This window comes from Hippocampus comes, unplaced genomic scaffold (genome assembly GCF_001891065.2).
Source record: "Hippocampus comes isolate QL1 unplaced genomic scaffold, H_comes_QL1_v1.1 scaffold174, whole genome shotgun sequence".
NCBI lineage: Eukaryota > Metazoa > Chordata > Actinopteri > Syngnathiformes > Syngnathidae > Hippocampus > Hippocampus comes.
This window is the reverse complement of record NW_017805983.1, coordinates 2,462,343-2,485,659: the sequence shown is the minus strand read 5'-3', so window position 1 is coordinate 2,485,659 and position 23,317 is coordinate 2,462,343. Positions and strand designations below refer to the sequence as shown.

The following is a 23,317-nucleotide window of genomic DNA, read 5'->3' as shown; positions in this document are numbered from 1 at the left end:
TTGATAGTGAATTTAGGGTGGAAATGTTTTGAATTTTATGAAAAATTTGAATTTTCGGAACAAGAAAATTAGTAGCTCTGAAAAGCCTGAATTCTTGGAGTGTGTTGAAATGGGAATTATGTGAATCAGTGAATAAATGTTGAAATATAGATCAGTAATGCCAAGAAAATTTGTGTGAAAAATGTGACATTTTGGACATGTATTATTTTTGAAATTGGTTCCCAAGGTGAATTCAATGAGCTGAATAATTCTGTTTTGATGAATGTCTCATTGGGAATGAAGTGGATGATTGGAGGTGAAAATTTTGAAATATGAAAAAAATGGTACCCCATATGACATGAATAGTCTGAATATTTTGAAATTTGAATAAAGTGAGTCGGATGAAAAATGTGGAAGGACATGTAGGACAAGAAAGTGGTCTGAAGAATTTTGGAATGACAAAAATTGGAAGGCCTTAGCCTTCACACAATTATCGCCCATAATTAATTGACCTATGAATATTTGCATCTCGGTCAGCAATTTATTTCGACAAGAGCTGCGTTTCACCACGCCTTCATTTTACGTGGGTTCGAGCCTATTTCACTCATTTTGTGGACAGATGAAAACATGAAACTGAAAAAAGTCATTGACACTGGATTTTTCTCCTTCATTTTGTTTGCCATTTGTCAATGTCTTTGACATGCGGTTAACCACTGGATACAACAGAGCTCAGCATTAAATTTTTTTTTTACTCTATTAGCACAGTTAATGGCAATCGCCCGCAATGCATTGCATCAGTAAAGAAGCTACACAATCCCACAAAGGATGTCATTTGAAAGTCGTCCCTTTGCAAAGCTTTATTTGTGGTTCAAGCCTCTCAAGGTTGTCGTTTAATCACAGTCTTTTGAGAAGTAATAGCATCGGTGCCTTCTTTTTTAACTAAAAAGTGACTTATCATCTATGCGCATATGAACACTTGATAGAGTGCCCTTTGTGCTTTTAAAGATTGCGTTGAAACCGCTCCTCCTCGTCCAATGGATAGTGTCAGTGACCCCCTACTGTCCTCCGTTGGCAGCTGTGCGCCACCGCAACTCCTCGAACAGGTGTGCTTTCGGCTACCGAGAGGAGAATTGATCACCATTTGAGTGTTATTCACCGTGAGAGATTTATTTCTTAAAAAAAGAAAAAAAAAAAACTCTGTCTCCTTTGACCGCTATGATCAAGACTCACTCCGATCTCATGCTAGCTGTGGCAATGTTCACCATCTTCCGCCCCCTTCTGCATTTCACCATTTTTCAAATGCGGGAGCACTTCCTCCAATTGCAAGCTTTCTGTCTGTGCTGAATGGAGGTTCACTCAACCGTTTTATGCTCTGACATTGATAAGCTCCCTATTTGTTCTTGCCAATGTAATAGAGTCCACATCACAACTTTGGGTTTTTTTTTTTTTTCCTCCAGAGCAAATTGGTCAAAATATTGGTCTATTTGCTAATTTCTGTACTTGTCATCCGAAAGTAAACACGTTCTGGAGATGCCTTACTGTGATAGTGGGAAGCTGCAATACTTTCAGGCCTCTTCAACGCACGTCATTCGCTGAAGAACTGCCTGACAAGCTTGTCACAGATACCAAGTCAATCTTTCTTAACGTACGCAGTTTACAAAGACATCCGTTGTGTTCAATGCTGTTGCTTCAAAAAAAAAATGCTTGGTGTGGACAACATGTTGGATTGGATTGGAATTGACAGACAGCAGGAAAACGGTACCCCAGTACATGCATGGAAACAACATAAAGTCAGTTCAGCTGGAACTAACTATTTCTCTGTTTTTTTTTTTTGTCTTCCCCCCCTTTTGTCTGTGTATCCCAGCCATCCTACAGGTTTCTATTTCCTTGAACAAGGTGGAGTTAAGTGTTGGAGAGTCCAAGTTCTTCATCTGCACAGGTACAAATGTCCCTGCTGTGTGTGTGTGTGTGTGTGTGTGTGTGTGTGTGTGTGCGTGTGTGTGTGTGTGTGTGTGTGTGTGTGTGTGTCATATGTTTGGAGACTGGTTGTATAGGCACAGTAGTGGGGTTTGTTTGTTCTTTTAATGACAGCTCCATCCTCCCCATATGGTGAGTGACATTTTGACCGCCAGTGTTTACTCCCCCTCATTGTTCTCCCTAAATGGTCATCAAGAGAGGCCGGCGCTGGCAGGTCCAACCCACCTCCCGCTGCTTGCCTGTTCTCCTTTGCCAGCCCACAGACAAGCATAGCCTGAAAAGCGTGTTGGAGGCATGCGATAAGAAGCTCCTCCTCGACACTGCAGGCTGTCACGCTCAGTGCCGTCGCCATACTGCCAAATGGAGGCCATAACCATTCCCACAAACAAAGTCTTCAATCCCCAAAATATAGCGGAGAATGTTTTTAGCATGCGAACAGCATGTTCGTTGCAGATGAACTAATTCCAATCATCAAATTCTAAAAAAAAAAATCGTCAAAAGACTTTTCGAAAAGGACACGGTGTCACTTGTAGTTCCTTTCCAAAGTATTGCTGCATCTTACAGCCTTCTCAGTCATTTTTGTAACTGTGTATCAACAGAAAGCAGTTTGACCACGTTGTCTTTTCATGAGCAGTGAAAAAAAAAAGAAAAAAATCCATAAAAATGCTGATGGTGGATTCCAAAGCAAACAAACAAGCCCAAACAGAATTTACAGTATTTGAACAAAAGCTGCATGCAAGCGTGAGGGGAAATGCAAATAAGGGAATGCGATATAGCAAAAGGTCAAACTGAAATGAGCTAGCTAAACAATACAGGAACAAGACAAAGGTGAACGGAGAGACGTGGAAGGATGACAGCTAGTACAAACTAAAACTCAAAACTAAAAACTTAGAAGCGGCACAGAATGCGAAATAGAAATTCATAGGAGTACTTCAAAGCTAACACTCTGATGAAAAGTATTTACTGGCAGGACAAGAAGACTGCTAAACAAACACAAGGGCAGCCAAACGCTGTGGCGATGGTAGTCAGCAAACAACAATAACCCCACATCTTCCTTCAGTCTCTCCCGCATCTAAATACCCTGCCGATGTCATTCAGCAGCAGGTGCGATGCAGGAAACTCCTTGGAAAGTGCAACAGTGAAAAAAAACAAAAAAAAAAACAGCAAAAATAAAATTAGGACAAGAGCAAAATATTATTCTCATGAAAACGTATTCATAGACTTACCCTGACAAATGTTTGATCTGAGTTTGTAGCAAGAGTGATTAAAAAAATGTGTTCAGAAAACAAGAGTTGCTAATCATTAAATAAAATGATTGAGCTTGGCTCACACTAAAGAGCATTTATGTGATGTTGAACAACAAAGGGTCCAGTGAAGCGAGAGGCTCAGCGTGACAGATATGGAGGTGGTTAAACTGACATGATGGTATGCGTAACCTCTCCAATAACTGCAGTGGCATCATGCCAGAACAAGTGTCAGCTGCTGAAACACATCAGAGGGGCTCGCAAAATGCATGTTTGCCTTTGCTTTATATGAACTCAACTTGGGCGCAACGTGACAACAACATTAGTCGGGCAAAACATTTGTGTGATGATCTGTTAAATTTAGTTTTTTTTTTTTTTGTTTTTTTTTATATAATGCTGCTTTAGGCCTGAGCATACACTGCAAAGAAAATAGTTCATGTTCAAACTGATAAAGTTGGATTATTCTTGTTTTTCGGCAAATAATCATTAACTTTGAATTTTATCGCTGCAACACACTTAAAAAAAATACAAAAAAACTGCTGGGACGGGGTCATATTCACCACTGTGTTACATGACCTTTTCTTTTAACAACAGTCAATAAATGGTGGGGAACTGAACAAAAGCTTTGTAGGCGGAATTCTTTCCCATTCTTGCTTAATGTACAGCTTCAAGCAGTTCAACAGTCCAAGGTCTCTGTTGTTGTATTTTCTAATACTACTACTAATTTAATAGTTTATAATAATGTCATAATTCATAATGCACCACACATTTCTAATGGAAGACAGGTCTGGACTGCAGGCGGGCCATTCTAGTACTTGCACTCTTTTAGTACGAAGCCACATGTCTGTGCACGTGCAGAATGGGGTTTGGCATTGTCTTGCTGATGTAAGCAGGGGTGTCTGTGAAAAAGACGGTTGGATGGCAGCATATGTTTGTCCACAACCTGTCGCCATTAATGGTGCCTTCACAGATGTGTACTGTAAGTTACCCATGCCATTGGCACTAACACAGCCTCAAATCAACACAGATGCTGGCTTTTGAACTTTGCGTCCATACTAGTCCAGATGGTTCTTTTTCCCGTTTTGCCCGGAGGACACGACGTCCACAATTTCCAAAAATAATTTGAACTGTGGACTTATCCACGTTTCATCAGTCCATCTTACATGATCTCTGGCCCAGAGAAGCCGGCAGTGTTTTCTGGGTCTTGTTTGCTTGTGAATGACTGAGCAATTCAGGGAAGCTGCACACCCAACCATGGACTCGGGCTGTTCACCTGTGCGATGTTCCAAACAAGTGTTTGATGAGCATTCCTCAACTTTTTCAGTCTTTTTTGCCACCCGTCCCAGCTTTTTTGGAACGTGTTGCAGCCATGAAATTATAAGTCAATGATTAGTTGCTAAAAAAAAAAAAAAAAAGACAAAAAAAGGTTATCAGTCTGATCATTAAATATCTTGTATTTGTAGTCTATTCAATAAAATATAGGGTGAACATGATTTGCAAATCATTGTATTCTATTTTTATTGATGTTTAACACAACGTCCCAACTTCAATGGAATTGGGTTTGCATTACAAGTTGCCTCATGTCCTTGTAATTAAAATCCTATTCATCAGCTATTTCCAACTGTCAGCTGTCAGGGTGTTGTGGCGCGAAAGGAGCCCAATCAATAATAATGGGAGAGCTTATGCAGACTTTAAGAGATGTCTGACAGGGTTTTCCACAAGTTGCTGTTGTGAAGACAGCAAAGGGCTTGGATGGGTGATGAAAAACAACACAGCATGCAACACATCCCCATCTTTTCATATCCTCTGTGAATTAAAAGTCATCATGGGAGTGGTGTCAACTTTAACATACCTAACTGTCACATCGTGTGTGAAATGTGATCGGATGCTAACAGGTATGTCGCGACATACTGTATTTCAGCGGGAAGCCAGGATGCTGAGCAAAATAAAATATTCAAGCCCATCTTTGGCTATGTCATCATATTTGTTGTTAATGAGTGGCAAGCACAAGCGCCAAGGATGTGATGTGACATGACAAGGCACTAGCTGTCTCACAGAGATCAGTCAGGGAGCTGAATGGAATGTCAATTTCAGCCATTTTTAGCCTGTCAAATCGAGCCAGAGTGACATGAACCCAATATAGTATTATCGGTGAAGTTAGACTTCACCCGAAGTTTACTGTCAAAGTAAACATAAAACAAAGAGACTTATACGCTGTGTATTTAACAACCACATTAGTCCGTTGTGTAATGCCAGCACATAACAATAAATGCCATAGATGGGCTCGTGTATAGCATCCATGTGGCGGCGTTATAACGCTATAAGCAATGCGTTAAACAAAACATTGCCCTAACCTATTGTCAGATCCTGCTTACCTATCGGACTATCGGGAAAGTCCTGGCCGACTCTCCGTTCAAAGGGTTGAAACTCCCCTTACCCCTACGCTCTAACACGGTCCCCGGAGCGGACAGGAATTAGAGCGGACGTAAGCGGACGTTATAGGGACTCGTTCTCACTACCACGCTTTTAAGAAGTCAGTCCTGCCCATTCATCCACCTTTATTGAGTAAACTTAGTAGAAATAAGGTGAACATAGGGCCATTTCCTTTTTTCTGTAGATATGGTGCGTTTGTTAAGACTTTTTGGGGATTTTTACTGTCTGGTAAGACCGTAAGGATTCATCTATAATTTGATACAAAGCCGGAGTAACTACTTAGATTCCTTAATAGCAACAACCGATGTTATGGATGTAGCCGTTCTTTCATTTAAGTGAGGGTGAGTGTGTTATAAAATAATAAAGATGACAAGAATCAATGAAATTGATATTTGTTAAAGATTTAGCAGTGAAGCAAAAATGTAAACAATAATTATCAATCAAATAAGATGGAACGTATTGAGTTGAGAATCATCAAAATATGCAAATTATTACTGCAGTTAAATAATACAACCATCAAATGATTAAGTTATAATTTTAGAAGATTTAATAGCGCACCAATAATGCAAACAATAATCATCAATAAAATAAGATCGACCGTATTGAAGTGATAATCATCAAAATGTGAAAATGCTTCCAGCAAAAAATGAAATCTACTAGCAACATGTCACCATTGATTTACTGACTAATTAGTCATCGAAGGTGATGTCAAATTCCGGAATTGTTTGTTACTTCCACCATTTCGAGCAAGGAGGGAGTATGGTCGTCTTCCAAGCATAAGCTTGGAGCAATATTTATTTCCTTACTAAGACTTTGTTTTTTCTTGGCTTTGCAGTGATTGGCGAGCCGGTGAGGCTGGAGTGGTACAATCCTCAAGGAGAGCGCATCGTGCCCTCCAAGCGCATGGCGCTGCACACGGAGACATCGCGATCCCGCCTTATCATCTACAATGCCATTGTTGAGGATGCCGGAATCTACCGCTGCCAGGCCACTGAAGCCAACGGTCGCACAGCAGAGGCCTCCGTGGTGCTGGAGATTTACCGTAAGGTCGACGTGTCGCACACATTTCTGTATTTATTGCACAGAGCGTGACATGAAGATATAATGCCCTTTAAACACGCTCGCTAATAATCACGTTGCCACTCAATAAATCTGCATATTTTAGTGATTTGGAAACTGTTTTATGTGCATGTGTAGGATTATGTGTGTGTATGTTCCCTCTTTGTCTTGTAATTAAAGTATAATGACTTCTAGCCACGCCATGGGACTCTGATCCTGCATGGCATAATGAGGATATGCCACGGAGGCCAGCCTTCCTTGCTGACCCAGCACTATTTCCTCACAAAGAAATGTAATGTTATGAGGCACAAAGGTAGAGAGGAAGTGAAGTGTTGTTCAGTATTTACAGAGACAATTTAACGGTGAGGACGGTATCATTAAAGCTAACTCTGAGTAGGCCCTTGCATTTGTGCTGCGGAGGCGACGGAATATATGACTTTCGATTTTTGGCAAGGTTTGTGACATGTTCAAGGGAATAAAGAACACATTATAGTAGGATGATTTGGGAGAATAATTTCTCGTGCTGAGCAATTTATCCTACTTTAATCGTGATTTAGATTTTGGCTTCCCATGATCATAAAATCATGAGAATAGAATAAAAACCCTGAATGTGCCATATAGTGCTGTGTCTATGCAAGTTCCTGACATTGTGAAAGTACCTTGAAGGCACTGTGTTTCTTGTGCAGCAAGCATGTCACATGGATGTGATTTGAATTGTTTAGTGACACCCCAGTTAGAGTATCGAGCTGCAGCAATCAAAGATTTTGGTATTCGTATATCCAACTAAAAATTACAATGGAATATTCAGGTATCCGGATAAAAATAAAAACGTCTTTTTTTTTGCTTTGTTAAAGACACAGAAGGCAAAAAAAAAACAAACACGTTTCAACTTAATAATAAACAGCCAACTGGTTTTCGTTTTTACATCATAAACATGTTATGATTAGGTTTAAATTGTCCATAGCAGCGCACTATTTTCCTCTGGAGAAACAGTGTGAGAATTTAGACAAATCTCTCGCCATGAATTTCGGCCTATGAGACAAAGTGTCATCTGAAACAACACACTTGAGTAAGCCTGGTTTATCAAATAGTGATCAATGGGATCGGCAACTGTGTCAGGCTTTCAGCCTCAAAAGTGTGCACAGTCATTAACATGTGAGGGTCTAGCGTGGTTAGCTGGACTAGCTGCACTAGCCAGGCTAGCAGCGCTCAAGTTAATAGACATAAATGACACTGCAATACGGTGTCAGCATAATTAAGTCTTTTTTTTTTTTGTGCCTTTAATTATTGAAGATTATTGCAGGACAACATTGTTGTTGTCAACCGTAGCAACGGTTTGTAACGGAAATAAAACATGCCGCAAACATGGTCTGAAAGTCAGCCATTCCACTGTGTCACGTTGCCGGTGTTACAACTTCAAAATAAAATTTTCCTGGCCATTGATGACCACATATTTTTGGTAAGCAAGGGTTATTTTATAGGACATGATTCATTTTAAAAACATTGCCAGCGCTAGTGCTAAAATCAAACTCAACCCCATTGACATGCTAATCGAAAATTAGCATACATTTCCATGAATCATATCCATTCAAATAACCAATCACCAAACACAAACACGCCTGTAAAATAAGACTACCTGTACTCAAAGGCACAAATTCTTCCCAATCTGTGAAAGATAAGTTACATTAATTGAGCTCAAGCACAACTTCTTGCACGCTCATTTTCTGATTGAGGAGCATACAGAGTAGGAACAGCTGGTATTTATTTTTTATTTATTTTTTCATACCAACACACATTTCCAGCTGAAATGGTATGAGGTCCCATGTTAGCCCAGTAAGTCCCAAGTCTTGTGAAAATTTAAATTGAAGAACAAAATAAGATAATATAAATATGATGAAGTGATGAAGGGAGGCACTTCTTCACGGTCCGTATGTTTGCAAAGAAAGATGCAAGGTAGCAAAGGTGTGAGTGCACACGCTCGAGGCTTGAATATCACATGATAAGTGATGATTTACAAGGAACCATTTGCATTTGACAAAAAGAATTGCGTATTCAAGAGCAACGTGTTCAAGACGCAAAGATGAAAGGGCTTCATGCTATCACGGCAGTTTCAAGCAGTTGTTTTTTTGTACAGTAGTTGAATAAATATTAATTTTAGAGATCAATGAAAAATCGTTTTTATTAATTGTGGTTTATATATCAATCAAAATAATCGTGCCACACTGAAAAAGGTACACTGAAGCGTTGGGATTCTTTTTTTTGGGGGGGGGGGCGGATTGCGGATTCTAATTTCTGTTTTTCAAGGAGGGTTTTTTTCTCTGATTTGAAATACTGTACAAAGTATTTGTAAAACGTTTTCATGTGTGAGTTATTTGAGAGCAACTGATGCAATTACATTTTATTTCCATGTGCTGAAAAGAAAATGTATCGTTGTTAATTGTAAGATGATGGCTGATCAGGGGGAATATATGATGTTCCAGCTCTTGAAACAATGATGTTTTTTTCAATATTTGGGAAATTTTAAAGATGAACAGGGTCAATTTTGAACAAAATACCAGAAAGAAACGTGGGGTATGACATCAGTTACTGCTTACCTAATATACTACACTACCCTAATATTGTGTCACCAAAGATGCATGTTAACATGCAATTCATTTTAACCTATCTTACACTCAAATACACACATTTGCAACTTGATACATGCTCACCTTTTTCATCCTCTTTCCATAAGCTGTTTGGGGAGACATCACAGCCTCAATCTCACCTGCCGCTGCCAGCTCCTAAAAAACATGGTTTCCATAGCAACCAATCTTCAATCGCTCCAGCCCTCAGCGTACACCTACATGAAAGTCTACCTGAAGCCTCAGCCGCTGAGCCAGCCAAAGACCCCTCAGGCAACAGGCCAGGCCGGACACGACTCAGTGTTTGACATGAAATTCATTGCCGCTATGAAGAAAAGTGTCAACTTCCTGTCATCGGGATCTGACAACTCCATGACAGCTGCTTCTAATCATTCTGCCCTGACTGGCACCTGCATCCGGGAAAGAAACATGGCCTGGTGCAACCCACACAGCGGTGCAGACAGCTTGAGTTGTGTTATTGTTGGCTACTATTAAAAGGGGCTACTGTAAACAAAGTGGGCCAATGACAACGGGACTGAATCAGTTGAGAAATGCAATTGCTGTTCATGCTCTCAGACTGATTTGCAGACCAACACCCAAATTGACGTCGCTGGATAACCGAAGTTTCTCACCTCTCGTGTCGTGTCTGTGTGCGGCATACTGCTGCTAAGGGAAAGGATGTCTCCCCCTCTGCGGCGCCGCTCGACTGGAGGATGGGGAAGCAAACAAAAGGAATGAGCCTTTGAGCCCTACACAGCAGCACAAGCAGCAAATAAGAGGAAGAACATGAGAGATAAATCATAAGAAAGCACTGGAATGAATGACAAATACGTGCGCTGGCTTGAAGTTAATGACAGTACTGACATGCCAGACACGTACGCAGGCGGATGGTGCAGTCGGTGGGAAAGCAGCTTGACATAAATCAAGCAGCAAAATGCTAATGCGGTAGCCTGTTAATGGAGAAGACTGATACGGGAGCATTGCTTGATTAATGTGTAGCTTACAAATGCCACTCACAGGTAATAGCAGATGGTTGCCTGGCAGTGTGAAGAAGAGCAAGTCTTGGATAGGGCTGTCACTATTGATTTTTTAAAAAATCGATTATTCCATCGAATAATCGAAAAATCTGATGGATTTGCACCCTTTGTGCTATATGCCAATTCCCAGCCACCACCGGTCAGAAACCCGGGGAAAAATGTGTTGGTTGTGTCAGGAAGGGCATCGTGTTAAAAACTGCACCAAATATATCATTGCTGTGGCGAACCCTGAAGTCTTGGCCCACCAGACTAGTGATTTAAGTGCTTCCAAGCCTTATAATGTTGTATGGTTCTTTATGTAGGCATACACTGCAATTGACAGTGTGCTTGAAGAGTGAAGCGTCCTTTTAATTTTGGCCCGCAAAGTCAGTCAAAATAGAATGAGCTTGTATTTAATTTTGGTGAGTTGCAAAGCACACATCAACACAAAATATCAAAGTGCCCAAAGTGTTAAGGATGAAGACTTAATTAAGGTCCAATGGCAACTGCCAAACCTGATCCCTAATTTATAAATCAATTAATCCAAGAAGTCTGCACAAATAATTTCATCCAAAATATATTTGAGCTTTTCAATCACAGCGTGTGCACACTTGACCCTTTTTTTAAAATGTTGTTTTTGTGTGTACAATGAACTTAATATTTGACTGCATGTTGAATGTTGATGAAAAAACAATCTTGTTCGATCTTGCAGAAAAGCTGACTTTTCGAGACATTCAGTCGCCGCAGGAGTTCCGCTATGGTGACACGGCGGAGGTGGTTTGTGATGTCATTAGTTCGCCGGTGCCGGAGGTCGTGTGGTCCTACCAGGGCAGGGAGATCGTTGAGGAGCATCCCAGTAAGTAAAAATAAATGTGATCTTGCAGAGAAGCTGACATTTTGGGACAGTCAGTTTTTGCGCTGTGGCAGAACTCCTAACAGTTCTGAACTGTACTTTTTACGTTCAATGGAAACACAACTACATTTGAATGATAATTAACCCTCTCATGCACCCTGTAACCTGATAACATGATAAGCTGTCCACTGCCGTGACCGCTGTCCCTAAAAGGGTTAATTTGACATCCTAACAATTACTTTCCCCAAATTACTGTAGTTCTGATTTTTCCAGATGACGAAATTTGTGCTTGCTGAAAAGATGCGTGAACATGACAAAGTTGTCTCTGAAATGTTATTTCCCTTGTCTGTACTGACAAGTTATAGGTTAAGGGAGTCAGAAAGAAAATTAACATTTAAAGCGGAATTAACAGAATGGACTGAAGAAAAGACATGATTATTATGATCTTATGCATGTGGAAAATTTAGTCCCCCTGTTCGTAAAAAATAAATTAAATAAATATAGTACTTCTTCACTAGAGATTGTTCATGTGTCTCTGATTTGTTCAGATTTGAAATATTTTCACTTGGGAAATAGGATTACGCCAATCCTCCGTTAAACTATTACCGTCATTAAACCTTTATCGTGTTGTCGAGGCAAAACCAGTTCGTCTTTACTATCTCTGAAATATTTTGTGATGGCATCACGTGTTTAGTGTGAAAGAGGTGATCACCAAGTTTTCATGAGACCTCACAGGTGTAGTTTTCAAACTCTGAATTGTACAAAATTGCGGAATTGATTTTTGAGGTTGCTCTCAAAGTGCAGTCTGACTTTTTTTTTAGAGCATTTTATAGAGAAATGCGATAGCGTTGCCGCCACAATGAAAGTGTTTATCTCTGTCGACTTTATCAGGTGAACGTGTGCAAAAGAAGATTGACACCTAGAGGAGCGTGGCAATTTTCTTTTGCAATTTTCATACACATGCTTATCAGGCTTCTCTTGTTTGTCTGTTTCTTTGCTTGTTTTTTTTTTTTTTTTTTTTTTTTCCCCCTTGTGCGGTGCAGGCCGGCTCAAAGTGCTGACAAACAACAACCTGCAGATCCACCATGTGACCAAAGCAGACGAGGGCGTGTACCGCTGCGAGGCCAGCGTGGAGGCTCGTGGTGAGATCGACTTTGTGGATATCGCTGTCGTGGTCAACGGTGAGTTCGATCAATGTCAAGACTACCAGATATGTCCACACAAAGAGAACAGAAATGGTCCGAGTGCTCATCTCCTGGCGTTTTTGTTTTGTTTTGTTTTTTTTATTCCATTGAGCCTTGTGGCCATCTAAAAAAAAAAAAAAAAATCAACTAATTTGGATTCTGTCTGTGTCTCCCCACCTCATGTAGTATCAGGCCCCCCAAAAAGCACGAATAGTGTTCGATATCGCTCAGAACTTATCCTTGGAAAAGCTTGCTCATTGATTTGCGACACATTGCTGCAACAATCGCAGTGTTTGACTGAGACAAAATTGATTGTGTGATGGGCGAGGGTTTAAAAAATGTCACTTTGCTTCCGTTTCCACCGGCACTTTATTGTAAGCATGTGTTGAAAATGGTTGGTGGGGCAGAAACTCAGAATGTCCAAATGTGGCCAATTTCACACTTTTTCTACACCATTGAACTGTCCTCACATGGTGTCTTATTTTCTATGCATTTATTAACCAACATTGAAAATGGCTTAAAAACAATTCTATGAACTCTCTTGAACACTTCAACTGACTGAAAATTGTTGTCAAACTGATTTTTAGACAATATCTAGTGAAAGTAGTAGGTGAGGGACATTTAAAAAGTAAGCCTGTTTTGTAGAAAGCAGATACATGTAATGCTTTGGTGAAGAAGTTTAGTTGCAGATTTTTTTTTCCGCAATTACACTGTTTAAGTCAGATCAGCGTTTATTTATTGCGTCGCTCGTGGGTCTCAGACGTGTGAAAGAGCATTTCGGAAGATGACGTAAACACAGTTGTTTGCTATTTTGCTCATGTCTTTGTGTGGTGTTAGGGGTCGATGCGAGCACAGCCTTTGATGTGGATGGCTGGTGCTCTTCATTGTATTCTCCCTTTATAATCATTCATTCATTCATTCATTCATCCATTCCGCTTTATCCTCACAAGGGTCGCGGGGGGTGCTGGAGCCTATCCCAGCCGTCTTCGGGTAGTAGGTGGGGGACACCCTGAACCGGTTGCCACCCAATCGCAGGGCACACAGAGACGAACAACCATCCGCGCTCACACTCACACCGAGTGACAATTTTGAGTGTTCAATCAGCCTGCCATGCATGTTTTTGGAATGTGGGAGGAAAATCGGAGTACCCCGAGAAAACCCACACAGGCCCGGAGAGAACATGCAAACTCCACACAGGGAGGCCGGAGCTGGAATCGAACCCGATACCGATGTACTGTGAGGTCGACGTGCTAACCACTGGACCACCAGGCCGCCCCTTTATAATCAAGGTCATGTAAATGGGCAACCTTGGCCTTTGCTAAAGTTGATTGGGTTTTTCTCCCAAAGTCAAGGCAAAACAAAAACCCATAATTTCACATATACAGTACATTATGTGTATTTTTCAGAAATGAACAGGATCCAGTGAATTTATAAAAAAGAAAAAAAAAACAGTCTTTCTCTCCCTTGTAATGTGTGTAAAAATTGCCCCATGAAAATAAACAGTCAAGTATAGCTCTATGGGGAAGTGCAGCCTGGCCATGACTGTACGCAAGCAGCTCGAGATAGAGTGGATGGCCGCGAGGCTCAGGTACATTAAGCAGTTTTATCAATCAGCTGTGAACGCTGCTGCTGGGGGACATCAAATAAACAAAAAGATAGAAGGGTGGGTGTGGAAAAAAAGGAATAGTCTTGTCTGTAGACCCCAGGACAAGTTAGGGAGAAGAATGAGGACCACAGATCCACAGCTATTGGCTACTCTCCCTACAGTGGGATCAAAATTGTTTTTTAAATAAATCATCTTTTGACGAGAAGTCAAGTAGAAATCCAAAAACAAGTGGTACCTGTTTTTATACTTTGATTTTCCTCAATGTATCTCCTTGTACAGCTTGATCTGTGTGGTAAAATTGTGGAGTGAACGCCGCCTGAACCTCAAGCATGTGGCCTATTCACACTTCCATATTTGGCTTATAGCAACACTCAGACATGCTGTTTTGTCGATGTTGTGCCGTTGGAAGTGTCAGTTTTGACTACTTCAGCACCGTGTTAACAGACATTGCCAGACCCAGTCATGCGCAGTAAGACTAAAATCGGGGCGGAAGCCGCTTACAGTGTACTTTTCTCCTTCCATTTGGAGTTTTAAATATTCATCCCTCTGTTGATAAAAGTCCTGGTTTTTATTTTTTTCTGAACATAGAAATTCAGCAAACAAGGCTGCAATGGGTGAGCCATTGGCGCTGCTAGTCTCCAGTGGATCATTGATGATAGAGGGGTGGGGAGGGGGGTGTCTTGACGAGGAGGGTCAATCAACCCGAGGGCAATATGGCTAGGCTGCACAACACCCCGGGAAGGAATCGCACAGAATAGCTGCAATAAGCCTTTCATCCACTGCATTAAATAGAGGAATAGGCTAAAATATGGCTCAGATGTGACATTCATCAAGGGATTTGTTGAGGCAAGTTCCTCCCATCAGCGATTGTTCAATCCGAGTTTAGAAGCTCATTGATCTTCTCATTGATAGTCTTATCTCGAGAGAGAGAGACAAGAGAGACAGAGAGACAGAGAGACAGACAGACAGACACACACACACACACACACACACACACACACACACACACACACACACACACACACACTGTACATGTCTAAAAAACTTGCATCCAGTAATCAGGCAAGATGTCATTTTGTTCCAAGCAAAGTATGTCATCTTCCAGATGTCTCTTCTATCCTTCCCGGACACAATAATTGTTAGGCCGCCCACTCACATCTCGTCCCCACAATTTTATTCGTTTCAACTGTCAAGAAAAACAAATGGTTGTGCCCATCATATAATCTTCATTTATGTTTTAGTAACAGAATGATTTGCACTGAATGGGCAAGTTGAGTTTGACCAAAAGGTCAACAGCAACTTCAGTGGCCTGCTCCTGGGTAAGGGTCTCATCCAGTGACCTTTAACCGCAAAAATGTTTTTTCTGGCTGAGTGGGCCAAAATTTCCCACAGACACAAGCACCGTGGAAAGAGTGGGAGCTGTTATTAGTTGCAAAGGTAGATCAACTCCCTATTTTAATTATCCTCCCTTCCTTTGGGTGTAATGTCTGCTGTTTACATGTAGTCTATGTTACATTCAGTGTTCCATTTAAGTTATTCTGCACGCTGTGGGACCTGCTGTCGCTGCTTCTGTGCGCGCAATGACTTGTTTTGACAAGGTCCCACAATCCCTTGAGTGCTCTCCTGGTTGCCTTAAAAGCCTTCAGCACACCAAACGATATCATGTGCTTTTGCTGCCACTACAACAAGCCTCGTGGTTCGTTTGAACACAAGATTTTCTTTCACTTTCACTTCTCGTCGGTGCAATGGTGGTCTCTAAATAATTTTGCTCAAATGTTATTTTTGCTGCATCGCAGTTTTTCTTGCCAACAATAAACGCGTGTGTGTGCGTGTGTGTGTGTGTGTGTGTGTGTGTGTGTGTGTGTGTGTGTGTGTGTGTGTGTGTGTGGACTTCAGAATGGCACCCATAGTGGTTTTGTGGCTATAATGAACACAAGAAGGCGTTGTGTATCTGCTCTTTTGAAGTGGTGTGCCCGGTTAACAAGGTTGCTTTCGCATGGGCGTGTGTTGCAAAGGAATAGTCAGAAGCACTTGGGAGTAAAAATCCATTGGCTTAGAAATCGATGTTTATCACATCAGGCAGGTGTTTGCCTCTTTGAACCGCAAAATCGCTACTATTGAAAGTGACTCAGTGTTTGATTTAATGCTTGGACCAGTTTTATCCCAGGAAAGCTTTTGATGCTTGATGGGTGAGCTCACTTCGACCACCGCTAACAGGAAATTAACAGAGCTGTGACATTGTCTATGCCGAGGATTCTCAAAGTGTGATACTGGTATCAAGTATCAAGTACAAGTTTATTGTCAAATGTGCTCTATGTGTAACATTCAGCACAGATGAAATTTCTTCCTTCGCAACCAGACAACAAGACAACAGGAGGAGCCGCTGCGGGTGCCCGTGCCGCCATCAAAAGAACAGTTCACATAAAATGACAAAATAATACAACATAACACTTAAGACATGGTACAAAAGTACAGCACACTTATTCAATATAGTTCAGTTGGATTTAACTTTTAAGTGCAATACATTTGCATTTCAACTTTTTGTTTTTTTTTATGAACTTTTATTTAGGTACATTTGTTGTCAAACTTTATGGACATGAGGTTTTAATTGAACCATTATTTAATTTTTTTTATATTCAAGCGCAATGTTAATGTTTAAATGATGCATATCATTACAGCGGCATATGATCATATTAAATGCCTGGTTTTGGCTATCACGTATCTCGATTATTATTATTATTTGCTTTAGTAATACAATACACGTAATGTCTCTATACTGCGAAAGTACCTTTTGGTGCAGATAGATCTCCATTAAATAAAAAAATAAAAAAATGGAATGTTGTGATTGTTTGTCAGTTGGTTTGTTTGTTAGCATATGCTATATCCTACTTTATGGACGATGATGAACTGACAGGTTGTGCAGTTACGATGCTGGCGAGAATACTTCCATTAATGCCATGATGGCTCAAAAAGTGAAAATCAATGCTTGCATCTGCACCTTTTTCCAGAGCCTTCCCACAGTGTAATATGTTGTTCTTGGGTGCACAACTTCTCTACAAAGTTCAGACAAATTAGATTTTGGATTTTTGATGTAATCATGCCAACTGCGTGTCTTCTTGTTCAATGTTTTACTCACGGCTTATCATTTGTTCAGTATTTTTCTGATTATCTCTGCCGGGACGTTGCTGATCCATCAGTTTGTTTTATGTGTTTTTACTGTAAAAATGAAAATCATATCTCGTTGAAAGTGAATTTATTTTGAAGAAAATATGCATGTGTTAATGAAAGTCCAGTAGTTGCAGTATCGAACCACATTTCATCCAATTGCGAACTGCAATTTTGGCACTTGTGTGGCAGTGCTCAATTTCGGTACTCTTGTGTGACGTTTTATGGCACTGTTCTTTTTTTTCTGTGTCCACAGTCCCTCCAGTTCTGTCCGTTTCCCAACAGTCATTCAACGCCACCGCCGACTACCAGGAGTCAGTCACCTTTATGTGCATCACGTCTGGATCGCCCGACCCTGTAGTAACATGGCACAGGTATCGTCCATCCAAAACAGAAACATGATGCGTCATTCTGCCATTCATGGCTCAAGATTTGCCAACAGCCATAGTATTTGTGTTCATGAACGTGTCAATACTTCCTCGAGGTAAAACAAGGCGCTGTGCTTTGCTGCTTATAGATCAAGTCGATAAGCTTTTGTGGCTCAGAGGAATTTGTATTCCGCCCTCGTACAGAACCTTCCCCATCCGTACAGTAAAAGCACGCGCTGCTTTGGCTGGAGGGGCGTTAAAATGAGTGCCTGAAAAGCCTTTGACACCATGCAGTCAGCTTTGCACCGAGTCACGAGAAAATTCGCTCATTGAAAATCTGCTACTTCCACGTGATAGTCTATTGTTAATGAATCGCTGCTTGTTTCCTGTGGCGCTCCCAATTATTTGATGCCAATGTGCCGTAAAAGTGTTGGATTCATTTTAGCCCTCTTAGGATTGATCATTTTTACCCTTTGGTGGTGCCACATGTCGATGCTGCTGCTTGCTGATTGCATGCTTTGCTTGAAAGCCAATAGTACATTTGTTGCGTTGTATGAAGAATCTACAGCATTATCAACTTTAACCTTAAATAACACAGTGTAACTCCAAGTGTCCCCCCCCCCTTTTTAAGCAATATACATGTATGTATGTGTGTGTGTGTGTGTGTGTGTGTGTGTGGTATGTATGTATGTATGTATATATATATATATATATATATATATATAAAATTTAAAATAATTAATGATTTTACCTCTAAGTAACCACCCGCTTTAGCCTCCCAGTTGCATTTCTTGTCAGTAGGACATTTGGCCTCGCACCCATGCGTCTTGGGTAATGCACTGCCTGTCAGTCAGCACAATGACATCCACCGAGCCGCGTGTCCCACGTAGCCCGTGCCGAAGATGAGGCCCCCTCTTCATTTCCTCTTTGGCTCGCCAACGTTATTATTCCTTGGCGTGGCTGCTTCCTCTGCTGACTTTCAATTATTTTTGCTCACTCTTTCTACAGGAGCCAGTGCCACAATGTCGCATTGTTTATGTGTGCGTATGTCTCACTACACATTTCCCAAGTTCCCAATATCTACCTTTCTCTTTGGCATGCAAGGCGTGACCTCGCACAAAAGTCCATCAGCATATTCTATACTTGGTCTCTTATCACTTTTCAATTCAGTGGCACAATGGCTGAGGTCTGAAAAGAAAACAGGGGCCAGCTTCAGATTGAATGTCTGTTTTATCAATGCCATCAAATAAACAGGCAAGAATAAAAATGTGTGTTCATACCTATTCTATTATTTTTCAATAAGAGCTGCAACCCGTATACAGAAAGTTGTGTATGCTTTGTTGTAAAGGTTACAGATTGTCATTCGGGACCGTTTTTTTTTTTTTTTTTTTTTTTTAAATTATATCCACGCACACACATGCAAACAGTGGCAGTTAACATTTGGTAAAGATGCTTGATGAAAGCCATATCAAAAAGTCTTCCTGCCAAAATTGGGAGAAAAACTTTTTTTTTTCATCCCCAGGAGTTAAAAGACAAGCGGGTTTAGGAAATCGAACTTTCCTCACACCATGACGCGTGTGTGATGAAGATTATCAACGCTGTATTCCACACCACAGGCAAGGGCTGCAGCCTGCAGCCAAGTGTAGCCAATACACGTCAGCCTTGACAACACTGACACACTGCCTGAGCAGAGGAAGAAGATCTCTCTGGGTGACAGATTTTGAGAAGCACACGTGAAGAATTTTGAAGGGGGGAGGGGGGGGGCGGCGCATTCAACCATTCACTAATAAATGAATTTGCGGAAGACCATTTCAAAGTACAAATAGCTTTGTCTGATTGTTAAGTTTCATTCACTCACTGTTGCTCATGCTATTTTTTTTTTTTTTTGCAGGAAAGGCCAGCAGCTGGAGCCTTCGGATCAGTACATTCTGACTCAACTGGAAGGTGGGCATAGCATGCTCACCATCCGCAACATCCATCAGGGTGACGGAGGCTTCTACTACTGCAAGTCCACCAACAAGGCGGGCTCTCAGGAGAGGGAGCTCTTCCTCAAAGTGTTTGGTGAGTCACCGAGGCCAGGAGTCAGTCGCCTGTTGACCTTTTGTAACTCCCTGAAAAATGACAGTAGCTCTGAAGGTTGGATATAATGTCAAATACAGATTTATTTGAAGGATGCTCCCATATTCTCTGTCGCATCGAAGTGATATGCTCAACTGAGCTTCAATTTCAATGACTGAAATTCTCTTAACGAAGATTTTAATACACAGTGCTGTATATGTTCTTTGTTCTTTGCTCAGTTCAGTCTGATTCTGCACAATCAGATTATTAAGCATGGCGATACAAAGCCGCGATGAGCATCGGTCTCCTTGAGCGAAAGGAAAACCCACGTTTTTTTGTGATTGCATGAAACGGACAGCCACGGATAAGTTGAGTGAGAGTGGCCATTGCAGAAGTAGCATTATATCATAGTATATTAGGTCAGGCTGTTTTGTCGTTCAGCCCGACGGGGTGAATGTGCTCTGGTGATGTTTGCTTTGGAAATTTCAGAAGTCCCATCCAATCTAAATAAAGCATTTGGATGTCAGCAAAGACCCAAACATCGCAAATTCTCTTCGTGGCTGTCCGGAGAAGCTGAGGAATGTTCAGATTCAACAAGAGTCAAAATATATGCTTAAAAAAAAGTTATTTTCAGGATCCGATTTGACAGTAATGATGTTTACACTTTTTATGCAAATACAAATTAAATAAATATCATTGCTGCTGGCATTGATAAGCCCTGTATAATTATGATGATAACCACAATTATAATGTCAAATGCAGTTATTAACCAACGCTGGGGTGTTTTTTTTTTGGTTTTGTTTTTTTTTAGACTTAAAAGAGAAGAAACTGATTGTGCTGGAGGTTTTCATTTTATCACAACAAATAACCACTTCACTATAAAAATGTTTTGGATTTTTAATGACGTGTTGTTTTTATGCCTGATGAATGAAACACACCCCACATCATATTTTTTTGCATTTATAATTCATAACCACGCTCTCATTGGCGAGCACATCTTGATCACTGGTAAGCCATGATTGTTCCCATTTAATTTCGGACACCACTGTAAAAACATTTTGGGTCCTTCCCTGTTGCAACACGACTTACAAAGGTCAAAACAGCAAGCAAGAAAGACAGAGAGCCCTGACCTTCACCTCCTTATCCTCAACACCTTTGTGATGAATCACAGACTGCAAGTGAGGCCCTCCAGTCCAACATCTGTGACCCCTGACTTAAAAATATGTATTTCTGGATGAATGGATGTCAAGTTCTGGATCAACCTTTGCTCGCTGTATGAAGCTAACAGTAATAACCAGAAGACAGCATATTTTCAGTTGAACTATTTCCCGGATGCCAGGAAGATGGCGACACGGCCGTGGAGCCTGCAAGATGCGGAAGAAGGTCTAATCTGTCCAACATGGTTCCTACTCTGATCCTCGCTGAGCCGCCCCCGCACAGGAGGGAGGCTTTAAATACTCCTGGAGCTGTAATTGCGGACGTTCCATTACAGTACTTGGGTCAAGATACATTCAGTCCTTCACACTGTGGGCCCTGATGTTCCTTCGTCTGTGTTTGGGATGCCTTGTTTTGACAAGGTTCCACACTCCCTTAAGTGCTCTCCCGACAACGTTAAAAGCTTCTACCCTGTACATCAAAGCCACAGTGTGGCCTTGCTGCTACTAGTCAAGCCTGCTTTCTTGAGAACTAATGTAATGACTTTGTTGGAAAGATGGTGAATAAATGTTATCCATGATATATACATGATGCACTCATATCTGCCCTCCACATGCAATGCTTTCAAGCTTGCTTTGAGCTCCTTATCTGGAGCTCGTGATCCCCCCGACACCCTTTGCACCACTTAGGATTGTGTCGGAATGGAAACACCTGGTGCTGGAGAACCATCCTTCCAAACTGAATTTTGTGCATGTTCAAAGCCAGGAAAGGTGGAACGTGCATCGCAGCAGGGGCAGGCTGAATGTTTGAGAAAGATAGAAATGTTTTATCTGTAAATCTGCTGAGAGTGGGCCAGAGGGTTTCCCCCTCAACTTGACAGAAGCAGAAGTCTGTGATTTATAAAACATCAGCACCTCAGTCATACATCAGCTGTGTGTGTTTAAACCTGCCGGCGCAGGCTTCGTATCCACTTTCTGACTGGCGCTCTCATCTTCTTTCACTTTTTTTACATTTCTCCACCCCGACACATCCTCTGCGGCCTCCAGTCCAGCCACACATCACACAGCTGAAGAATGTGACGGCGGTGGAGGGCAGCGCCGCCATGATCTCCTGCATCGCTGAGGGCGAGCCACTGCCGGACATCTCCTGGAGACGAGCCAACGATGGGCGGACCTTTGTGGATGGTGACAAGGTAGAGCCTGCCAAAAGACCCATCTGCCGCTGTATTTGCGCACAATGTCATCCAGTGTGAACATGCAAATGTGTTGCTTTAGCAATGCTAAGGTCCGGTGTTTCGTATATACAAACCCAATTCCAATGAAGTTGGGACATTGTGTTAAACATCAATAAAAACAGAATACAATGATTTGCAAATCATCTTCAACCTAAATTTGATTGAATACGCCACAAAGACCAGATATTTAATGTTCTAACTGATAAACTTGATTGTTTTTAGCAAATAAACCCGATAAGAGAACACAGCAACGTGTGTGCAGTGCAGGAGCTATACATCGGACATTGGAGAGACTAAGTCGCAGTTGCGCAGGGGCATAGTGCAACATCCAGAGTCAGCGGGTCATTTGCATCTCAAGAAGACGAGACATTCCTTTCCTGAAAAAGATGTGCTAATACTGTAGTGATAAGAAGGGCAGCTGGTTTGAAAGAGGTGTGGAAAAAGCTGACAAACTAGAGAAGCCGTCTAAAAGCAGAAGAGGTTTGAGGTATCACCTATCGTCTATTTATAGCAACGTCCTGACATCTGTCCCCACCTCGTCCCACGGTGGCCCTGACGAGCTGTTTTGCCACAAGGCAAGTGAACGATGACTGGTATACAGGACAGCTTTTTCACTGCCAACAACAACAACTACTGTACACTACTGTGAGCTGCTGCAGTGGGCACACCCACTGAGACACAAATAGGGAGACTCCACACCTAAAAAAATGTAAAACTGGAGCAAGCCTTTTGGGTTAATGGTGAAACTTCTTGATTTATTTATTTATTTATTTATTTATCAAGGGCACTCTAGTTGCCACAATTCAAGCTTTGTGGATTCAGCTGCAGAATATCTCTTAATGATCATCCCTTAAACTTGAGCAATAACATGAACTGGCTTTTATAATGATGATTGAAATAAAAATACAGGCGGCACGGCAGGGGCGTCACTAGGTTTCGAGAACAAGGGGGGCTTAGCCCCAAGGGGAACACAGCCCCTTTAGGGGGGTCCGGGGGCATGCCCCCCCAGGAGAATTTTTTTCTACATTCTGTTAAAAATCCATCAATTCCGTGCACTTTGAGAGCAAAATGAAGAGGCTATGAAGAACTACACACATCACATTAGTATCCTCTTTACTATGATGGGGCTTCCTCCCCTGGACTTTAACTGGACTAGATAATAGAAATTATAAAGAGTTCAAAAGTTCAATCTTGGTTGTTCAAGGGAATTAGAAGGATGCCCGATAACATAACCTATATGACAGTAGTCCTATATTCCTCTCTACCAAAATGTATTAATATATGCTTAGCAGTGGCGGGCCGTGCATTTCAACCTTAGGCCTTCAGTGACGTCACATACATACACAATATAGGCTCGTCAAGCAG

General features: G+C 41.4%; 1 protein-coding gene across 2 annotated transcripts in view; it reads left to right on the top strand.

The window, feature by feature from the left end:
• ncam2 (neural cell adhesion molecule 2) overlaps positions 1 to 23,317 on the top strand; it is a 187,315-nt gene that overhangs the window by 134,466 nt on the left and 29,532 nt on the right. For both annotated transcript variants that reach the window (XM_019891213.1, XM_019891215.1), the window contains exons 2-8: positions 1,844 to 1,918; positions 6,469 to 6,675; positions 11,042 to 11,185; positions 12,226 to 12,363; positions 17,394 to 17,511; positions 19,397 to 19,566; positions 21,765 to 21,910. In XM_019891213.1, coding sequence (XP_019746772.1) covers positions 1,844 to 1,918; positions 6,469 to 6,675; positions 11,042 to 11,185; positions 12,226 to 12,363; positions 17,394 to 17,511; positions 19,397 to 19,566; positions 21,765 to 21,910 — 998 coding nt within the window. The remainder of the gene's footprint in view (positions 1 to 1,843; positions 1,919 to 6,468; positions 6,676 to 11,041; positions 11,186 to 12,225; positions 12,364 to 17,393; positions 17,512 to 19,396; positions 19,567 to 21,764; positions 21,911 to 23,317) is intronic.